The sequence below is a fragment of the Stegodyphus dumicola genome, chromosome 5 (assembly GCF_044657685.1).
Source record: "Stegodyphus dumicola isolate Sdum_Otavi_A_Nest chromosome 5, ASM4465768v1".
Taxonomy (NCBI): Eukaryota; Metazoa; Arthropoda; class Arachnida; order Araneae; family Eresidae; genus Stegodyphus; species Stegodyphus dumicola.
In genome coordinates, this window is record NC_140772.1 from 40025145 (window position 1) to 40044028 (window position 18884).

Consider the following 18884-nt stretch of genomic DNA (forward strand, 5'->3'; position numbering starts at 1 on the left):
TTAACAACATTAGTTAATTATAATTTTAAAAAAATAATAAACAATGTAAAATAAAATCACAGTATCCCCCTCTCAGAAATATGTAGTAATAAAGGGAATAATAAAATGCTGAAAAATTCTTCAAGGGAGTCGTCTGTCATAGAAGTATGGAGATTCTCCCGTTTTAAATAAAGGGAAATAGCAAAGTTTGCTCACATTTTCAAACACTGCATTTTACATCTGTGTATTTACAAACCTGTACAAATATTGCATTTTCGAACAATTAGAATTTGAGTTATTATTTAGGCTCAAAATCAGAAATCTGAACTCTCTTATATTCTAAGTGACATTATAGGGGTATTCTCATTTGAATTCCACCCTTAAATGTTAATTTAATAATTCTTTCCATTAAAATAAACATATAAATTGAGTTTTTATAACAGATTTCTTAATAATTTTAGCTGTTTATTTTGAGTACTTCATTTCACATATACAAATCTGAAATCGTTTAGATTTTAAACTGAGAATCGGAGAATACGAAGGTGGAGACAACAGCATACAGAATGCCATATAGAATGTTGTTGCTATCGAAGAATTAGAGTCTCTTAAGCAATCGGTTACATTAAAATTAAATTTTAACAAAATTTTCCACGTTTCAGTGGGCATAAAATAAATAAGAAATGGATCTTCTCTTCATTCTAACGACAACAATAACAAAAAATAACAGTTACAAGTATAGGGAACAGAATGTCTGCTAGAAGAAACTTTAAGCTTCTTTACATACTTGAAATCAGATTTATAAAATAAATACAATATTATAGATTACGTCTGGTAACTTTATTCAGATTTTAAGTTCATTTATGCAAGGTCTGTTAATTTTCACCGTACAATAAATAACAAGAGTACGGTGATCAGGAAGAAGGAAATGCAATTGTTCCAGTTATGTTAAGGTTCACCATTAACCGAGCTGTAAAATAGCCGAAAACTAATTTCAGATCCCAGCAAATGAGTTGGCTGAATGGCAATTTTTGAGGTTTTTCTCACGTGTAACATGAATAGAGCGAGTTTGTTTTAAAAAATACACCGCGACGGCTTAGGCAGAGAGAGTTCGTGAGCTTTGTCCTAATCCAAATAATCCAATTACATCTAAGTTACTGAAAAAGTTTTTAATTACAAATGCAGGAGGGAAAAAAAGCTTCACACCCAGTACATTCTAAAATCACACCCGAGTCCAATACTCACATAAAAAAAGCAATGTTTACGTTACCTAGAAGAATTCCAGGCACCCGAGTTACGCTGCCACCGCCAATTTTCCCTTGCGTTCTGATTTGGAACTCAGAACAGATTTGTGAGGCTTCATCGTCACATTCATGAAGAGATAAGGGATGTGTTTATAAACAAAAGTCTTATCCATTCCTTCTTGAGAATAAGCGTTTTGTTCAGAAGAGAAATGCACTTTCATATCACCAAAGTCTATCATGTTATCGTTTAAAATGTTACTCACAAAACTTCTGAAAATAATTGCTGTGACTGTGGACGAATTAAATAGAAAAAAGAAAATTTATGAATGAAGGCAGTCTTGAACAAAATGATGTTCAACGAATGTAATGAAAAAAAAAAAAAAAAAAAAAAAAAAAAAATACTGTCCTTTAAACCACGGTTTCTTAAACTGTGGGTCGCGGGGCTTGCAGCAGGGGGTCGCCATAAATTTTAGCACTTTTGATATTTCTTTGACTTATAATCATTTTACAACTACCAAATATTTTTTTACAATGTATCACACCCGAGTCCTGAAACACCCGAGTATCTGAAAATAAATAAAGATAAGACAATACAGACAAAGAAAACAACGAAAACGTTTCGACGCATTCTTTTTTATAATACAAACGTTCACTTTCCTTGCTTTGCACATGACGCTGTCATTTCGTCTGTTATTTATTTAAAATTTTCACATTGTTCCATGTATAAAATTTAGTAATTAAAGTTAATGACCTAAAACTGCAATAGTATATTACAGTACAAGTGAAAAAACTGAATGTTTCACTCACGCGTGTGTCGGATTTGCGCAATACTTATGGGATCCGACAAAATTTTTGTAAATATTATGGGGTCTTGGGGGTCGCGAAAAAATCTCAGTGATAAAAAGGGGTCGCGACTGAAAAAAGTTTAAGAAACATAACACATAAAAATACATTATAGCGTTATGCATTTATTTTGTCTCCTTATCTCTTCTACCTTGTACAAAGTAAAACAACTGAAAACGAGAAAATATTTGAGATTTTCTGTTTCTATAAAGCTACAAAATGATATAAATATTGTTAAAAGTTTCTTTTAAATTTATACTGCTCTTTTGCTAGTTCTTTCAAATGTTGGCCTTGCATTCACATACTAACACTTTGATATTAATATTTTGTTGTAGACCTTAACTTCTAATGAAATTTCTAATACTTGATTATAGATTTATGAGGTAAGTAGTAAGCATTAGTAATTTAAAGTAGTAAGCATTCTATAATATGTATAAAGTGCAGAATTCTAATTTCCATCAAACTGAAAGAAAAACAAGCTAGTGTAAAATTTTAAATTATAAAAAAGAGAGAGAGAGAGATAGCCTTAGACGCAGATTTTGAATAAAATGTTATCGATTTCGAAGACGATCAGACATAAATCCCTGCTCCTCAGGAGGAAAAATGTTTTTGCGAGAGTGAAAAGAGCCACAAACAACAGATCCTTCTACAGATGGCTCTACGTTCATTTTCACTTCTCGCCATCCAATGATTTTCATTTAAAAAAAAAAAAAGTTTTTCGCTTCTGAAGAAGAAGGACCTATATCTAATCGCCTTCAAAATCGATAAGAGTTTTATTAAAAATTTGCGACAGTGTAAAGTTTGGTTTATTTTTGCCTAATTTTAAATGCTACATTACTAGAGACCTCTTGTCTACAATTAAGTTGCCATAAAAACATTTCAGTAACAGAACTCTGGTATGGAAAAGTGCCCGATTTTCCAGTTGATACATTAAATGCTTCCCGAGTTCGTTACTTGTGTTATTTAATTAAGGATAACTTACTAATCTGAAGTAAAGTTCTTCGCACGGGCGGATAAAAATAAAGGCTTTTCTTAGTTTTGTCACATACACAAAAGAAAAGAAGCATAAAAATTCAATGCTGTCAAGAGCTATGCAAAGGCTAGTTCACGGGCTGGAATACAGCCAACGGTCTTAGAGAATGTTCTGGAGCCTATCCAAAAGGTTTCAACTTATAGCATGTCCTTTGAGATATCCATTCAATAATCGAAAGATTTAATGCCCAGATATTCTCCAGCATAAAATTTATTCTCTTCGGATAATACGTTTTCTCACACATCAAACAAAATTGCCTTCAATCGATTGATATTTTTGCTACTAACTAAATGGCCTTCGTGGTTTTATCTGCCCATCTAACTTCTATTCTGAATTAATATTTAACTGTCAAACATTTAAAAGTAGCCTTGCTCTATTTATTCTTTTTATAATCCTTTACATCTGCACATTTCTAACGGACACAAAATAAAACACATTATTCTAATTTTAACTTTTATAACATTTAAGTAACAAATGCTATTTGCATCCGAAAACATCTTGCTTTTAGTATTTTTATGCTGGTTTTTCAGTTTGTTTTTGTCAAACAGCGGGAACAGTTTTTGATCCACTTCTACCTAACCAAATTTTCTGAAAATTCTGCATACTTCAGAATTGAAATAGCATTATAATAATTCCTTATACGCTTCTTTGTTTAATGTTCAACACGCTTCCAACGCTGAGCCCCCCCCCAAAAAAGCACTTTTTATTTCAATATTAAATTGAAATCTAAGCCGGTTTCCATAGCAGTTAACTCTAACACTTCACAGAAACAGTTGACATTTCCTAAAATTAAGCCTCTTGGTCCCAAACTGATATATATGTCGGCGAATAGTAAATCTTTTTACTTGTATTTTTTTTCTTTTTATGAACCCAGTACTTAGAGATTACGTGACAAAAAGATTCATCACCAAGTACAGAACAGAAAATGTTCAGTTTTACTATGAAAATTCAGCATTCTATTATTTTGACATAACGAGCATAGTGCAACTAGTTCAATGATCGGAACTCTTCTAGAGCTCCAATAATTCACCAAATGGTTCAACATTTGCAGCGCAAACTGTGGTTCTCTCGGACAAAATTTTAGAAATCACTGAATTTTTAGACTTTCGAATTTTAACTGGTCTTCGGTACTGCCAAATTTAACGGTCGCTGATTTCGTTTTTCTCTGCGGCTGCAGAAGAAAGCTGATTTCGAAGCAGATTTCATTTTTCTCTGCGACTGCTGAAGCAAAGATGCACGCAAATAAGCCATGGACCATATAACATCTTAAACCGTATATTCAATGAGTACATACTTCAAAAGATAGGACACAAAATTTTAACAAGACCTGCTTAAAGCGCAAGGCTATCAGCAGCCGTCATTTTGCCAGATGTTATTTCATAAACACCATGCAAATACATTTCCATAAATTTTATCAAATTTTAAGAACGATAAAATATAAATAATGGTGAAAGAAAAAATGGTGTGGATTATTTGTTGTTGTGATTAATGTCCCTTGTTGACCAACCACGAGTTTTATTGTGGCAGTGAGTACACGATTGCATTTGCCGTTGGCAAGAGCCTTGAGCACCATACAGATGACAGTCCGACTTTTCTCACTGCCAATTTTGAAGGAAAGCACGCCAGAGAGTGGTCTCCCACCCCTCTTACCTATCACAACCTCTAGAGAGGACTTCGACTTGCCGTGTATTTTGAGAGCATACATGCCGTACAGAGACTATATCGAAGAGATTGTTTCGTTTGACAGGAAATCTGGCAAAAAATTGCTTCTACGTCAATGGAGGATGAGTCTAAGAAACGAAAAGTGGTGTGGGAATGTGCAGTGCAAGGGAAATTGCCCGATTTTTACACGTGCCTATCAGCACAGTTCGTAAAAATTTTATGAAGCATCCTGTAATGCTATACGTTCAAAATTACGTACGCTCAGGAATTGTTTCCTGGTGATCTGTCAATACGATAAACCTTTGCCCTGCAATTTCTTGCTGGGATGGAAGTGAATAATGCACGATCATGGAACATTTTGTGGACAGACGAAGCCCATTTCCATATCCAAGATTCTGTTAGTACGCAAAACTTGTACCAGCATTACAGACAGAATTGCAGAGATCGGACTAGAGCTACGTCTTATGCCTATTAATGTCCCGAACATGTACGTGTAAAGTAAAGGTGAAGCTGCTTACTTGATAACTGTTTAATTCTACGCCTTAACAATGTAAAGATGCAAGTAATTATCGCATTCTCTCGCGCGTGTTATCATGGTATAAGGGATTAGGACATCTAGCAAACAACTGGAAGATCATCGCCGGGTCCGAATCCTGGCCAGAGAAAGAGGTTTCTTTCGAGGCATTGAAAAACTTAATGCTCTAGACAATTGCTCCTGAATTAAAATATGATAGACGACAATTCATCATCGCCTGCATTGGTCGATTAAACTTTGTGCCTCCTCCTGACTGCTCTTTAACTGGTGGAGAATGCAAGAATCTAGGGCATTCTTCCATGTTTTAGAGATGGCGTAAACCAAAGCTGTGCCCATGAGCTGAAATTTTCTAGGAATTCTCGATGGAATTATATATATCTAGGCTTTCCACATCAAACAGTCAGCTTAAAATCTTCACAACAGTTTTCTTCTTTATGGAAAATGAGGGAAAAATAATATTGCCTTACTGATAGTCTGTGAATGAATGCCAAACACCGTGGAGGATATTTAACCATCAAGAGGAGTTTTATCTTTCATATTATAATATAAAGCATTAGTTAGCACTTTCTTGAATGAGCTATTATGCTCACAAATAATATTTTGATGCTTTTTAGTAGCAATAAGAAAATTAATGAAAAGTTCCGCTTGACTAGGGCTTCCCCGCACAGTTAAGACCATTATTAGATAGGAAAAGAAAACTCTCATTAAAAACAGAGCAATCATACACAAAATTATTTTAGAATATGCATTATTGTACTCGACAACTTCATGTGAACAAGCAGCAAAACTTAGTCTTCGGAAGATTTCGATAAAATATTTGAGAGATAATAGAGGCTCCGGGGTACATTAAAAATAGTGCAATACATCAGAATCTTAAAATCTGAAGCATATTACAATTTTCTAAATAATGCAGCTGTTAAATTGTATAAAAGTGCTGACGAACATTGAAACCCACAAAATTCGAAGACACAACTTATTACCCTAGGATACGTATTTATAGTCTTCCAATATTTTATTATTATAAAATCAATAATTAATATTCTTAATGCTTTATATATTTAAGGCTTAGTAAACAGTGTCTCTGATCTGAATTGTATTCATCACTTACAGATGCAATATTCCAAGCAGATAATTTTCATCCATTCCCACATACAACTGTCATCACATAACTCTTTATGTAAAAAATTAAACATGTTTCCGCAATAAATGAAAGAAAATAGGGAATTTAAGCCATCCGATATTTCAAAAAAAGCACATGATCTGCGATATAGATATGAGATAGCACTGCTTATATTGTTAAAATGCTTTCACATAAAAAAGGAAAGAACAAAATCAGGTCGGATGTGAACAAAACGATCAATAGGCGATCAAGGGAATGATGCGCCATGGTATATAATAAAATATATTATTACTTATTCACATTTATATCATAAATTAATCCGGATATAAACCAGAATATAGTAATAATATTTCTAAATGTAAAATAATATTCATTTACAACATGCAGCGGCGAGATAAGATGATGACGTGAAGATATCGATTTGGTCAACGCAGTTATACATTTACGGAATCTCAAAGATTCATTGAGCTGATCCGCTTTCATTTTGTGGGGAAGCCTTTTAACTCGGCTTTTACTAGAAACAGAAAAATAGCTGAACTTAGAAGGCATCATTTTATTAAGGACACAAGATGTATGGTTTTACTTCTAACCAACTGACTTACTTTGTTCAGAAGGCCAATCAACATGTTGCGATTCTCTTTCGTCCATCTCTTGCTCAATGTGAAGCGTAGGGTCCATCTCATTGAAGTTTCTGTAATCTCGAGGTAAATCTCTGGTTCTGGCTGTATATCCGATAGTAGGCTCCTGTTCAGAATGAAAACATTAAGAATGTTAGTTTTCTACATTAAAAAGTAAAAGACAGCAGGCTAAATACTGTTAAGTACCCTTCGAAGATAAATCGAAGCGGTAAGCTCGCGATTAACGGGGTACGTATTATATGAGTTACGAATTAACCAGATTACGGATACACGACTTTACATTTACTAGGTTCCGGATTAACCAAGCTACCGATAGCCAGAATGGGATTGACCAGGTTGCGGATTAACCAAGCTACCGATAGCCAACATGGGATTGACCAGGTTGCGGATTAACCGGTTTAAAACATCCGAAAGTAGGTTCTTAACCAGTATAGAACGATATCAGTATGACGGTAACAATCAAAGGTAGTCAGATAAGAGTCAACTTCCGATTAACCAGATGTGAATTAATCAGGTAGCGGATTAAACACCTTCTGTTCTGGGGGCGGGGGGTCAGTTTATTTATTGCAAGAGGATGGCAAAATTATTAACACAAGCCATGAATGTAAAACAAAACTGTCTACGCAAAGTAAAAAAAAAAAAAAAAAGAAAAGAAAAGAAAAGAAAACGGTGCGTGGGATAACAGTGAGAGCAGATGATGTCACACTATTTGGGGAATGTACCACAACAGTACGTAATTAATTGAATGAAATCCGAAATATCAAATTGTTATTAAATCATTCATTAATAGTAAATTAATCATTCATAAAAGTTGATCGACTTACACCCATTGATCTTCTGCTTCATAATGACTTTTATAGGAATGCAACAAGTTCAAGTAAAAATATGAAGCAATGTACTCTAAACTATAATGTCTTGGATACTAGCCATTTAAAAGAAAATATTAAATTTTTGCAAGTCTAATAAGAGCTTTTAAAAAAGAAAAGATTTCAGCCGAGACCTATGCAACCTATGAGACGCGGGTCACCGGGTGATTCTTTTTATAGTTTCAAGTAACTCACTTGAGCCCCGAAAATAAAGTACAATATGTAAAAATAAATTATAAAGCATAAATATGAAATCAACACTTGAAGAATATATATAAAAATAAGCAGAAAACAAATAATAACAACTTTTTGTTTGATTACAACGTTGAAGTATTGAATATGCATTTTTATTTTTAAAAAATAAGAACTGTAAAAATAATAATAATACTAATAATAAAAAAAACTGAAAGGTTTCACATTTTGGTGCTACTTTGGTAGACGGTTGCACGGATTTTTGGCGATTTTCGTTGGCCGAAATGTTGGCGCGATTTTTACAAACGTCAGCCATCTTGAAAAACGCTGTTTTTACGCATAGTAAAGTATTCGAAACTTAAAAAAAAAAAATAAATAAATATCGTTAAAAGTAATGGATTAATTTTTTGTTGAAAATGTCGCTTTTTAAGATGGCAGGCAAGTGTAAATAAATACATTTACTATGAGCATAAAATACTAAAGTAAGGTTATTATTACTTTCATATAGCAAAGAAGAGAATAAAAACACCGCTATAAAAACATTGGGCCAGAGTTTAATTAGATTAAAATATTACTGAAATTGAATATCGAATTAAAAGCCATCATACCAACATTTAAAAGAATTAGAATATTATTAAATTCAAATACTTTAAAATACGTTATATAGAATATAATTAACATTAAAACATATGGACAATAATTATCTCAGCAATTTCTGAAAATAGTGTATTAATTTTTTTAACAAAAATTGAAGTATACAATTATAAAATAAAAGAAAAATATGTACTTCATTTTTTTGAGTGTTTAACCTGTTGTTTACTGATAAGTACCACAATACAAAATCAGAATCATAATTTAGATAACATCTTTGAAGGAATTCGAAGATATAAATTAAATTTTAAAACGGCGCGGAAATGCACAAATTGTCAGTAACCAATCAGGGAGCTGATTACAGCTCGTTAATGCACAAATATTCTATAACCAATCAAAGAGCTTATTATATCACGGCTAGAATTAAAGTTATTTAAAAATTTATACATAATAAAATCATTTTTTAAAAAAATGCAAAATTAAATTGTATTTTAATATTTAAGAGCCATAAATAATGTTTAAAACATTAGATTAAATTTATACATATTAAAACGAATTACTTTTAAAGTAAGGTGACGTCATTGATTACATCATCCACAACATAAAATTTCATAAAATATGATAAACAATAAAATTTTTATTTCAAATAAAAATGCAAAATTAAATTGATTTTTAATATTTAAAAGCCATAAATAATATTTTAAACACGGAATTTATGCACAATAAAACGCATTATTTTTTAAATAAAATGACAACAAAGTATCGGTTACCATAAATAACTTATCCAGCAATGGGTTTACCATAAGTTGTATTACTCGCCAAAGGAAAATCGCCAAATAATCGCCAAAATCCGTGCAACCGTCTACCAAAGTAGCACCCAGATTTTAAATTACGTCCAAAGGGGCCTTTTTTTAACATTTTGTGAGTTACCTTTATTTATTAAATATCGTGTTCTTTGCACTTAAACCATAAAATTCAGTTCAACAGCAATATCGCAAAATAATTTTAAAATGGGAAAATCTTTAGAATTTCCGATACACAGTCTCACGCGCTGGAGATAAAAATGTTTCTTCTGTACAACGTTGCCATTGCTCGCTTTGAAATCCTTGAGTTTTTTAATCAAAAATTCGTTAAAGGTTTACAAAATATGAAATCGATAATAAAACAAATTCCAAATTTCAAATTTGGGCTTCCAGATGTCCATATTCGCAGTAGGATTACGTCAATCAAAATTGGTTGGCTCTAGGTACCGTTGTTTTATCACAATGCGAGAAACATACATACATTTATGCAGATTCTTCATTATTTAATTTCTTCAAATATAATACAGGGTGATAATATTTGGTGGCAACAGCTTGAAAAGTGAAACGGACATTCAGAGTGATTCGATCACAAAACGAAAACAATAATCCCTCAGGAACAAAGCCCCTTTGGATTAACAATTTCAAGCAGAAATCGATGTTTGGCAACGCCGATCTATAATCCGTAATTAACAAAAATTGACTACCATTTTGTCAGCATTCGATTAAATTTGTAAATGAAAGCAAATATTTCCAAATATGAAATTTAATTTAAGTAACAGTAGGAGAAACTTATTTGTTTGAATTCACCTTAGCACGACTAACTATAAGCCAGACTTGACTAAAGTTCAGCATCAGAGAAGTCATTGATATCGAAGAGAAAAATAAAGTTCATTCAGTTGTGTTTATTTTTATAATAATTATAATTTTTTTATGTTTAAAGTTTAAAAGGTATTGTAATTACTTTTCAATAAAATTTATCTTATTATTCGCCAAGAAAGACTGTTCTAAAATGAAAATACCACTGACCCGAAACGTCTTCTTAATAATACACACATTTTGATTGATTTTGATCCGCAGCCAAAAAAAGGTTGCCGAAGCCTAGTCTAGAGTTTTCCAGTTCACGGTACACTGTGCAATCCCACTATGTGCCCTTCATCCAATATTTGTTAAAAATAACATTTTGATACAATGAGATTAAAATATAATATTTACTAAATACAATTTAAAATTCCCAAATTCATTTGAGAAGATTTGTTTGAAGACATATTGCAACAAGTACAATCAATGAACAATGAAGGGGAATAAGTACAATGGTATAGTGAACTGTACTATAATAATAATCAGCAAATGTGTATAGGTTTATATCGTTTTAGAATGAAATCAAAATACTTTAAATAAGAATCTAAGATTTCAGGGTACTCGGAAAGTTTATCAGCTTTTCAGGAGTAATTTAATATTAATAAATATTTAATTTTAGTAAAAATTAAATATTGATATTAAAAAGTGGAGGAATAATATGACCCCTTGGACAGCTTATTCTGTTCACATGCTTCGAATTTAGACTTGTAATCTAAGTAAACCACAGAATAAACCATTCATTCTATATAAAAAAAAAAAAAAAAAAAAAAAAAAAAACATGAACATCGAATAAAATTAGAAAAATTATTATTAAATTCGAAACACAGGAAATAATTTAGAAAAGCGAGAAACACAATTTAAATAAATGCCTTAGAAATGGTACGTCGGAGTAGGTCATTACAGTTCATAAAATTCATAATACGGAATCAAAATACTCTTTAAGTCCACGCATCTTATGCACGAACTTAACACAGATCTACACTGTAGGAAAAGGGGAAGTCGTTTCCTAATTTTTTGAGGCTTAGTATGTTAATGTTTGTCTTTGGAATGCAAGGCGATCAAGTTGTGGAGCTGTTACGTCATTTTCGTCAGTGAAGACGTAAGAGAAAGTGAAGTGATCAAAAATGCCCTGTTTTGCGATATATACTGAAGACAAAGCTTGATATAGTTCTTGAATATGTGGGTAAAGGACTGTGACCTGTTATATAGTAATTTAATTATGGAGTCGAGTACAGAGATGTGGATTTAAACTGCACAGCAAACTATACAGTAGGCGCGTCTACCCTGGGACGCAGTTAGTCCGCATATCTTACCAATATTTTAAATCGAGGTGACGTCTGAATTTTCAAAGAGCTCATGGTAGGATAACATCTTGATTAAGTGCTGCTGCTTTGTCTAATATGTCTGTTTGATCATTACCAAAACGGTCACTATGTCCTTTAATCCAAGAGATTTCAGTTTTGTAGTTTAGAATTGCAGCAAGTACAGAGTTTACGTATTGGAAAAAAGAGAAAGGGTTATTAATCGCTAAAATAGCTGCTTGGGAGTTAGCGTTTATGGTAAATTTGTTGAGATTATTGATGATGGCATTTTTACCTGCTGTTTTTATGGCATACAGTTCAGTAAGAAAAACACTATTATTATTATGGAGATGGCCTTTCCATTTGATGTTATTTGCAATAGTAGTTTGGAAACAAACTGTTGATCCAAACATTTCATCAATTTTTGATTCATCAGTGGATGCAGATACAGCCGAATTGTTTGAATTCGTGTCAGACACGGATCATTTTAATTAATTCAAGCGATGTACCAGATAAGTAAGAATTATGAGGTATGGCATTATTTTTGTTTTCCTAGTTGGACGGAATAATGATATGATTGTTAAATTTTGAAGCTTGTTAAAGTTCAAAGATTTAAATGAATACAACAATAACGTAAACAAGAACAAACAGCACGTGCACATAAAATAAGAAAGACAGGTAGGGACAGGAAAGAAATAAAGAGACAAGGAGGGCACGTGAGCACACTTGAAAAAGAAAGAGGGGCTAGGTTAGGTTATTTATATGGCAAAGCACATATAAAGACCTTCTCAAAGGACTTGAGAAGTACTTTTTAAGGTAAAATGATTTATATTCACGTTACACGTAGGGATCGAAAATCAACCATGCAACTAGCCCATTTGCTTGGTTCAAACTTGTATTGAACAACCGACATCCAGCGGTCTTAACCGCTCGACCAACTAGTAAGGCTGAGAGAGAGAGAATTTTAACACAATTTAAAGAGCTTATTTTTCATATTAAACTGCTTGAAAATGCAAGTAAACTGCTATTATATTTTCGTATTAGTTATCGTATGTGTTATTCTTCTTTTCTATTATGTTTATACTGTATATAAATGCCATCGGATTAATCAGTTATTAAGCATGATCTCGTTCCCGGTACTACTCTGGTTAATAGGGAGTTGACTGAAAGAGAACAGATGAACACCTATAATACACCTGAAGGTGGGTGGCTAGGTATAGTCTTTCCGTTCAAATCCGTTCCATCTAAAGTACATTACCATATACATGAAGGGACATTCGGAACTAAGTTCCTCTAAAATTTATTTCAAATGTATTGCGAGCTATAATTACATTCATTTGGATTACCTTAATCAACAGATTACTGATTGAATTCATATATATATAAAATAAAATTAAAAGGTATTTTGGGCTATACGTACATCCAAGCGGATTTACTTTGGTGTAATTCATTCATTAATACATTGAATACTTAGATGCATATCAATAAAATTCACATTAAGCTCATAAATGTATAATATTACTTATACATTAAATAGCACTAAATAAATCAACTTTTGAGACGTTATATTGAGTGACCATATATTCATGTATTCAATTATACAATAAAATTACTTACCGCTAATCTTCTACTTGTATCTTACTACATTCGCAAAGGATGGATTAAAAGAGTAAAGCATTTAAAGTTAGACGAAGCTGCACTTCAGGTTATGTTGAGTTTTATATATCAGCTACTTGCATTTTAAGGAAATCTAACAAGTATCTCCCTTTTTCAATTAACAAATTGCTTTCGGAACATTTTCAGAATATTTTTCGATACTGCATTCATATTTAACTCGCTTTAGAACATATTCTAAGAAAAATTTGAAGAGGAATCCGCGACAAGTTAATTCGAAATTGGGTTTATGGCGATGGGTACTGTACATAGATTGATTGTAGAGTTCCGGACTGACTTATATCGAAAAAATTGAAAAAGGATTTATTTTGACGCAGAACAGAAAGTGTTCATCGGGGCTCTTCTTCGTTTTGGATGGCTTTGCTTGAAATGCATAATGAAGTTATGAATTTAAAGGACCATTTTAAACCATTAAACCATTTTAAAACTGGATATATGACACTGAGTAGTAATAAAGCACAAAAGCCTTTTTAAATATATCACTACATTTTTTGTTTGCATCATTTAAAAATTCACTTAAAGGCAATGAAATGTTTTCCATTTATAGAATACCATTTTGATTAGATTCGTATACCGTGCAGTTAATATTTCGATAGAATTTGTATTTCGAATGAATATGAAACAAAGACAAGGTTATTTCATTTTCTGGGAAAATATTTCATTACCTGCTGCGTTTCAATATCAAAAATCTGTGTTAATTTTTGTTGTACGGGAGTCCACTTTTTTGGTTAAATTATTCAAATATGGAAAAGCACGCAAAGGCATCTGCGTAAGGGGATAGACGCCTTCGTGGAGGACGTTATAAGGGAAATTGGTTCATATTCACGTTATACACGATCAAAGTTTTGCATTTTAATTTTTAGAATGAGTATAGGATTTTAGTAAATATAACTATAGGGACTGAGAGACCTATGAAAAGTTAAATTTCGTAATGTTTACAAAACTGACTTAAAATACCATGGCATTTATATTTGCGTCGTTTAAAACATTTTAGTGGCCCTGTCCCCTCGGCACATAAAATGGGATTACGGTGATTTTTATAAGCACGATGATTTTTAAATGTATGGTGAAAGCCCGTAAAAATGCAAGAAACAGAATGTGATCCTAAATAATAAGGGGTACCTCAAACTTTCTGCATTTCCCCATTTTTTATAATAAGAGCTAGACCAAACGACTTAAATTCAGGCAAAAAGTGTTCATGCATTATTAAGAAATATACTTACGGTCTGAGTTGAATTTAAAATATTATTGTTGGCCTCATTGTGTACTTGTGCAGCTGTTCCTGTCATAACCTGAAACAGAAGGCAATGCAATTATATTTTACATTAATTTTTAAATAACATATCAACACAAAACACAAAACTGTCATACAGTAAGGGAGAGATCGCGCAGTTAATTTTACTTACAGTGCTCACTAGGCTTTTTTGTTTCCTAAAACATTATAAATATTAAGAGTATGAAAACATAATGTAAGACATAAATTTAAAAGACGCGTGCAGTGTAACTAAAAAATATAAGTCAAAATGTTCTCTTTAACACATGAATCAAAATATTAACCATTTTAGTCAGATATGCAAATTCTGAAAAAAAGTCTTTTTTTTTTTCTTTCTTTTTTTTTTTTTTTTTTTTTTTTTTTTTTTGTCGCACGTCATCTATACTAAATTAATATTACCGGCATAATAAAGGCGTTCCAGCAACAAATTAGAACTCATTATCAACCTACTAAAATTCTAACTAAAATTCTAACAGTATGAAACCAAAGTTTACTGCCACATTATCGAAGAAGAAACGAGCGGAAGGAAAATCGCTTATGGAGTAGATCTTCATGACTTTTTTCAGTGATGAAAGGATGACTGTAAATTCCCAACATTCTTTTCAGGCAGGAAGATCCAAATTTCACACGATATTTTCTTGCAGGTCAAGCTGCTTTAATTTTTTTTATCTCTTTCTTTTTACATGGACATTTCAACTTGAAGGTGATCCTGAACTTTACTGCGATCATTTTAAATAAATAAAACTCAACAGAAATTGCTAATTGGAATCGGCATTCCGGTGATACACGAAGTCAAAATGTCACGATATTATCATCACAATATGTTTCTGTTATTTTATTTTGCTAGAAATTGCTACTTTTTACGTCATTTTTTGAAGCACAGACTGATACTGGCTTTGTGCAGTTCAAAATGATTCAGTTCGTAAAGTTACACGATGAACATAAAAACTTGAAAACATGATCTACAATCGTATTCTGAAGACCGATTTTAATAAACCTATGTGATAAAAGAATTTTGCACTATTTAATTTCGCTTACAAAAAAACCAAACAAAATATGCTCTCTTATAGCTATTATTTTTGGTTTACTTATCTCTCTAACTCCAAGTTAGTTTCAAAGAGTAAACATTTAACATGCTTTATATCAAATTAAATACAGTAAACACTTGCGAAGCGCGGTTTTGCGGAACTCGTTTTCTTATATACGTGAAATCTTAATTGTTTCCATTTAATTTGTCCAAAGTTGGAATTTTATTCATACGCATTCATTCATCAACATACGTTCATTCATCAACATTTGATTGCTTGATGGCAACAGCTCTCGCAAGAAATTGATGGCAACAGCTCTCGCAAGAAATTGATGGCAACAGCTCTCGCAAGAAGTTATCTACAGTTTTAAAGAATTTATGAAAATGAAGCCAAGGAAATCGTACAGACTGTAAAAGCAACTGGAACTGAAGGATTTTTAAATATGAAAGTAGGAGAAAACAAGAATTGATCAAGAACTGACGATCTAGAAATAACGGAGGAAGAAATCGTACAAATTGGCTAAAGCAATTAGCGGCGAAGGATTTTCACATGTGGAGGTAGAAGAAAACAAAGAATTAGTTGAGAAAAGATAAAAGAAGAACTGGATAATAGTGAACAGCACAATAGTGATGTCTTATATATTATCGTATATAAAGTTTAACGAAATGTTACAAAAGGCACAGGAACTGTCTGGTTTTGCAATGGAGATTGGCTAAAATGAAAAACGAAGAAGACACTTTATGAAAGGCATTGAAAGTCTCTGCTCTCCTTACCACAAAGCTATTAAAGAGATGCGTCATGGTCCCAAGTTAAAATAACCAGCGTTTTAAAAAATAATCACTTGCTTATTACGTAGTAATAAAAACCCATTACAGAATTTTTTTCGTTTTCTTCCTTCTAATTACAATAGTATTTAGGTTTGTTTAAATTATACATACTTTTTTATCCTGAGATTAACCTAACACATTTTTTTCCTTAAAAACTTAACTTTGCTTTTGCGCCTACGTTTTCGCTGCAATTTTTTTACTGCCCTCGAAACCGAATAGTACCTTTTAAATTGCACATATTTACTTTGAAAAAAAAAAAAAATGCAATTCAGCGATCTTTCCTCAGCTTTCGAATCCATGATAACTAATGTTCCCTTAAAAGAAAAGATTGCAAAGCATAGAAAACTTTGCCCGTAAGCTGACAACATTTTAGAGAATGAAAACTGAGAACTATAGTAATAAATGATATCAATTAATAGTTGAAAGGTTAGAATTTGTTAGAAAAATTAATTCCAAAACTTGGTAGACACATTATGTACATATTTTTAAGATTTACCTAACATGTAATTTCAATAAAAAAACTTTCAATAAACTGCCAACAGAGGTCGAGCGGTAAAGTAGCTGGAACACTGGCAATTCGGATCTGAGTGCGAATCCCGGCAAACGGGCTGGCTGCATCGGAGCTTTCGTGGTTTTCTTTATATGTGTAATGTGTATACGAGCCAGTTTTGCTTAGAAAGTCTTCTATGAAGGCATCCCTTCCCTTCGAGTGCTTTGCCATAGTCAAATAAGCCAAACCAAACCATTAATAAACTAATCATTATTTTCAGAATTCAGGTAATTTATAACGATATAAATCCATCCATTTTCCTCCAGATCAGGGATTCTCAACCGGTGGTACGCAAGAGAAGAATATGTGGTACAAAAAGAAGCAAAGTATTTTTAACTATTAAATTTAAAAATTAAAACCCCGTCATTCTGATTAAGACTTTTCTTTAACACTCGTAAATTTATGCGATCTGAGCTTTGTTCAAGAGTGGTGGTAGTAGTAATACTTTGTAGTGGTGGTAATAAAGTTTTTCAATTTTTGTTTAGGTGGTACGTGTTAGTCAAAATGTTGAGAACCGCTGCTCTAGATCATCTGCTAGATGCTTGTCCGAAAGTTTCTGCGTCTGAATGTTCCGCAAGCAAACCGCATGACTTGATACCGAGTGTCATTTAATAGCTCCTTCTCTCTCTCTCTTTTTTTTTTTTCTCATTTATTTTAAGAAAGGGTGTAAAAAAGCTAAGCAAGAGTGAAATTTCACAGATTCAGATGAAAGTTATTTGAGCGCTTCAAGGTTAACACCTACATCCTATCTCAAGGTGAGTGTCTATTGTTTCCAGAAAATCCTCAAATTCATTGTACAAAGCGCATAGAAACAAGTAAATTTACTTGTTTCTATGCACTTTATTTTTATGTATAATTGAGTTGATTAATATAATGAGTCGACGGGTTGATTAATACAGCATTCTCCTTAATTCTAAAATAAAATTGGATTTTAAATCACCAATATGCATTCGCAACGGTTTTGCTGCTTAAAAGGAATTAGCCAAGAAGGGCTATTAATTTTGTTTTGGCATTTTGAGTTGATTCACTATAAATGGCGAATAACTTTTTAAATTGTTGCCACCAAATATAAGAGTCCTGTATTATATTTAAAAAAATTAAATAATGAAGAATTTGCATAAGTGTATGCATGTTTCTCACATTGTGATAAAACAACGGTATCTAGAGCCATCAAATTTTGAATAACGTACGTCTCTACCCGAATATGGGCATCTGGAAGCCAAAATTCGGAATTTGTTTTATTATCTATTTCATATTTTGTAAAGCAATTATGAGGTTTTGATTAAGAAACTCAATGATTTCAAAGCGAGCAATGGCAAACCTGTACGAAAAAAGAAACAAACAAACAAACAAACCAAAAAAAAAAAAAACGTTTAATCTCCAGCGCGCGAGAGTGTGTGGCGGAAATTCTAAAGATGTGCTCTTTTAAAATTATTTTGCGATATTGCTGTTGAATTGAATTTTACGGTAAGCGCGAAAAACATGATATTTAATAAATAAAGGTAATACACAAAACGTTAAAAAATGCCTCTTTGGAAGTAATTTAAAATCTGAACGCTTTTAGATTCTTATTTTTCTTTCTCTCTCTTTTTTTTTAATAACGGTAAACTGTTCTCAAATTCGCCAGTTGTTATCGAGGTTATGTTCAGTTTTCAGAGGCACTGTGTGTTTGAAACGAAATGGAAATAAAATATTGGCATTTAATTTTAATATGGTCATCGATACTAAAAAGTAAAGTTTCCAGACTTGTATATTTTATTTCCTCACAGCTTAATTTTATGTTATGATTTTTGCAATAATCTTGTTACTGGCAACGTGCTTTATTTTACTATAAAGTTTGTGTGAATGGCAACAGTTGTTCATGTTTATG

At 32.3% G+C, this 18884-nt stretch overlaps 1 protein-coding gene across 2 annotated transcripts in view; it reads right to left on the reverse strand.

The window, feature by feature from the left end:
- LOC118191883 (uncharacterized) overlaps positions 1-18884 on the reverse strand; it is a 166033-nt gene that overhangs the window by 79353 nt on the left and 67796 nt on the right. For both annotated transcript variants that reach the window (XM_085816605.1, XM_035362738.2), the window contains 2 exons: positions 14560-14628; positions 7016-7157 (listed from right to left, as the gene is read on the reverse strand). In XM_085816605.1, coding sequence (XP_085672731.1) covers positions 7016-7157; positions 14560-14628 — 211 coding nt within the window. The remainder of the gene's footprint in view (positions 1-7015; positions 7158-14559; positions 14629-18884) is intronic.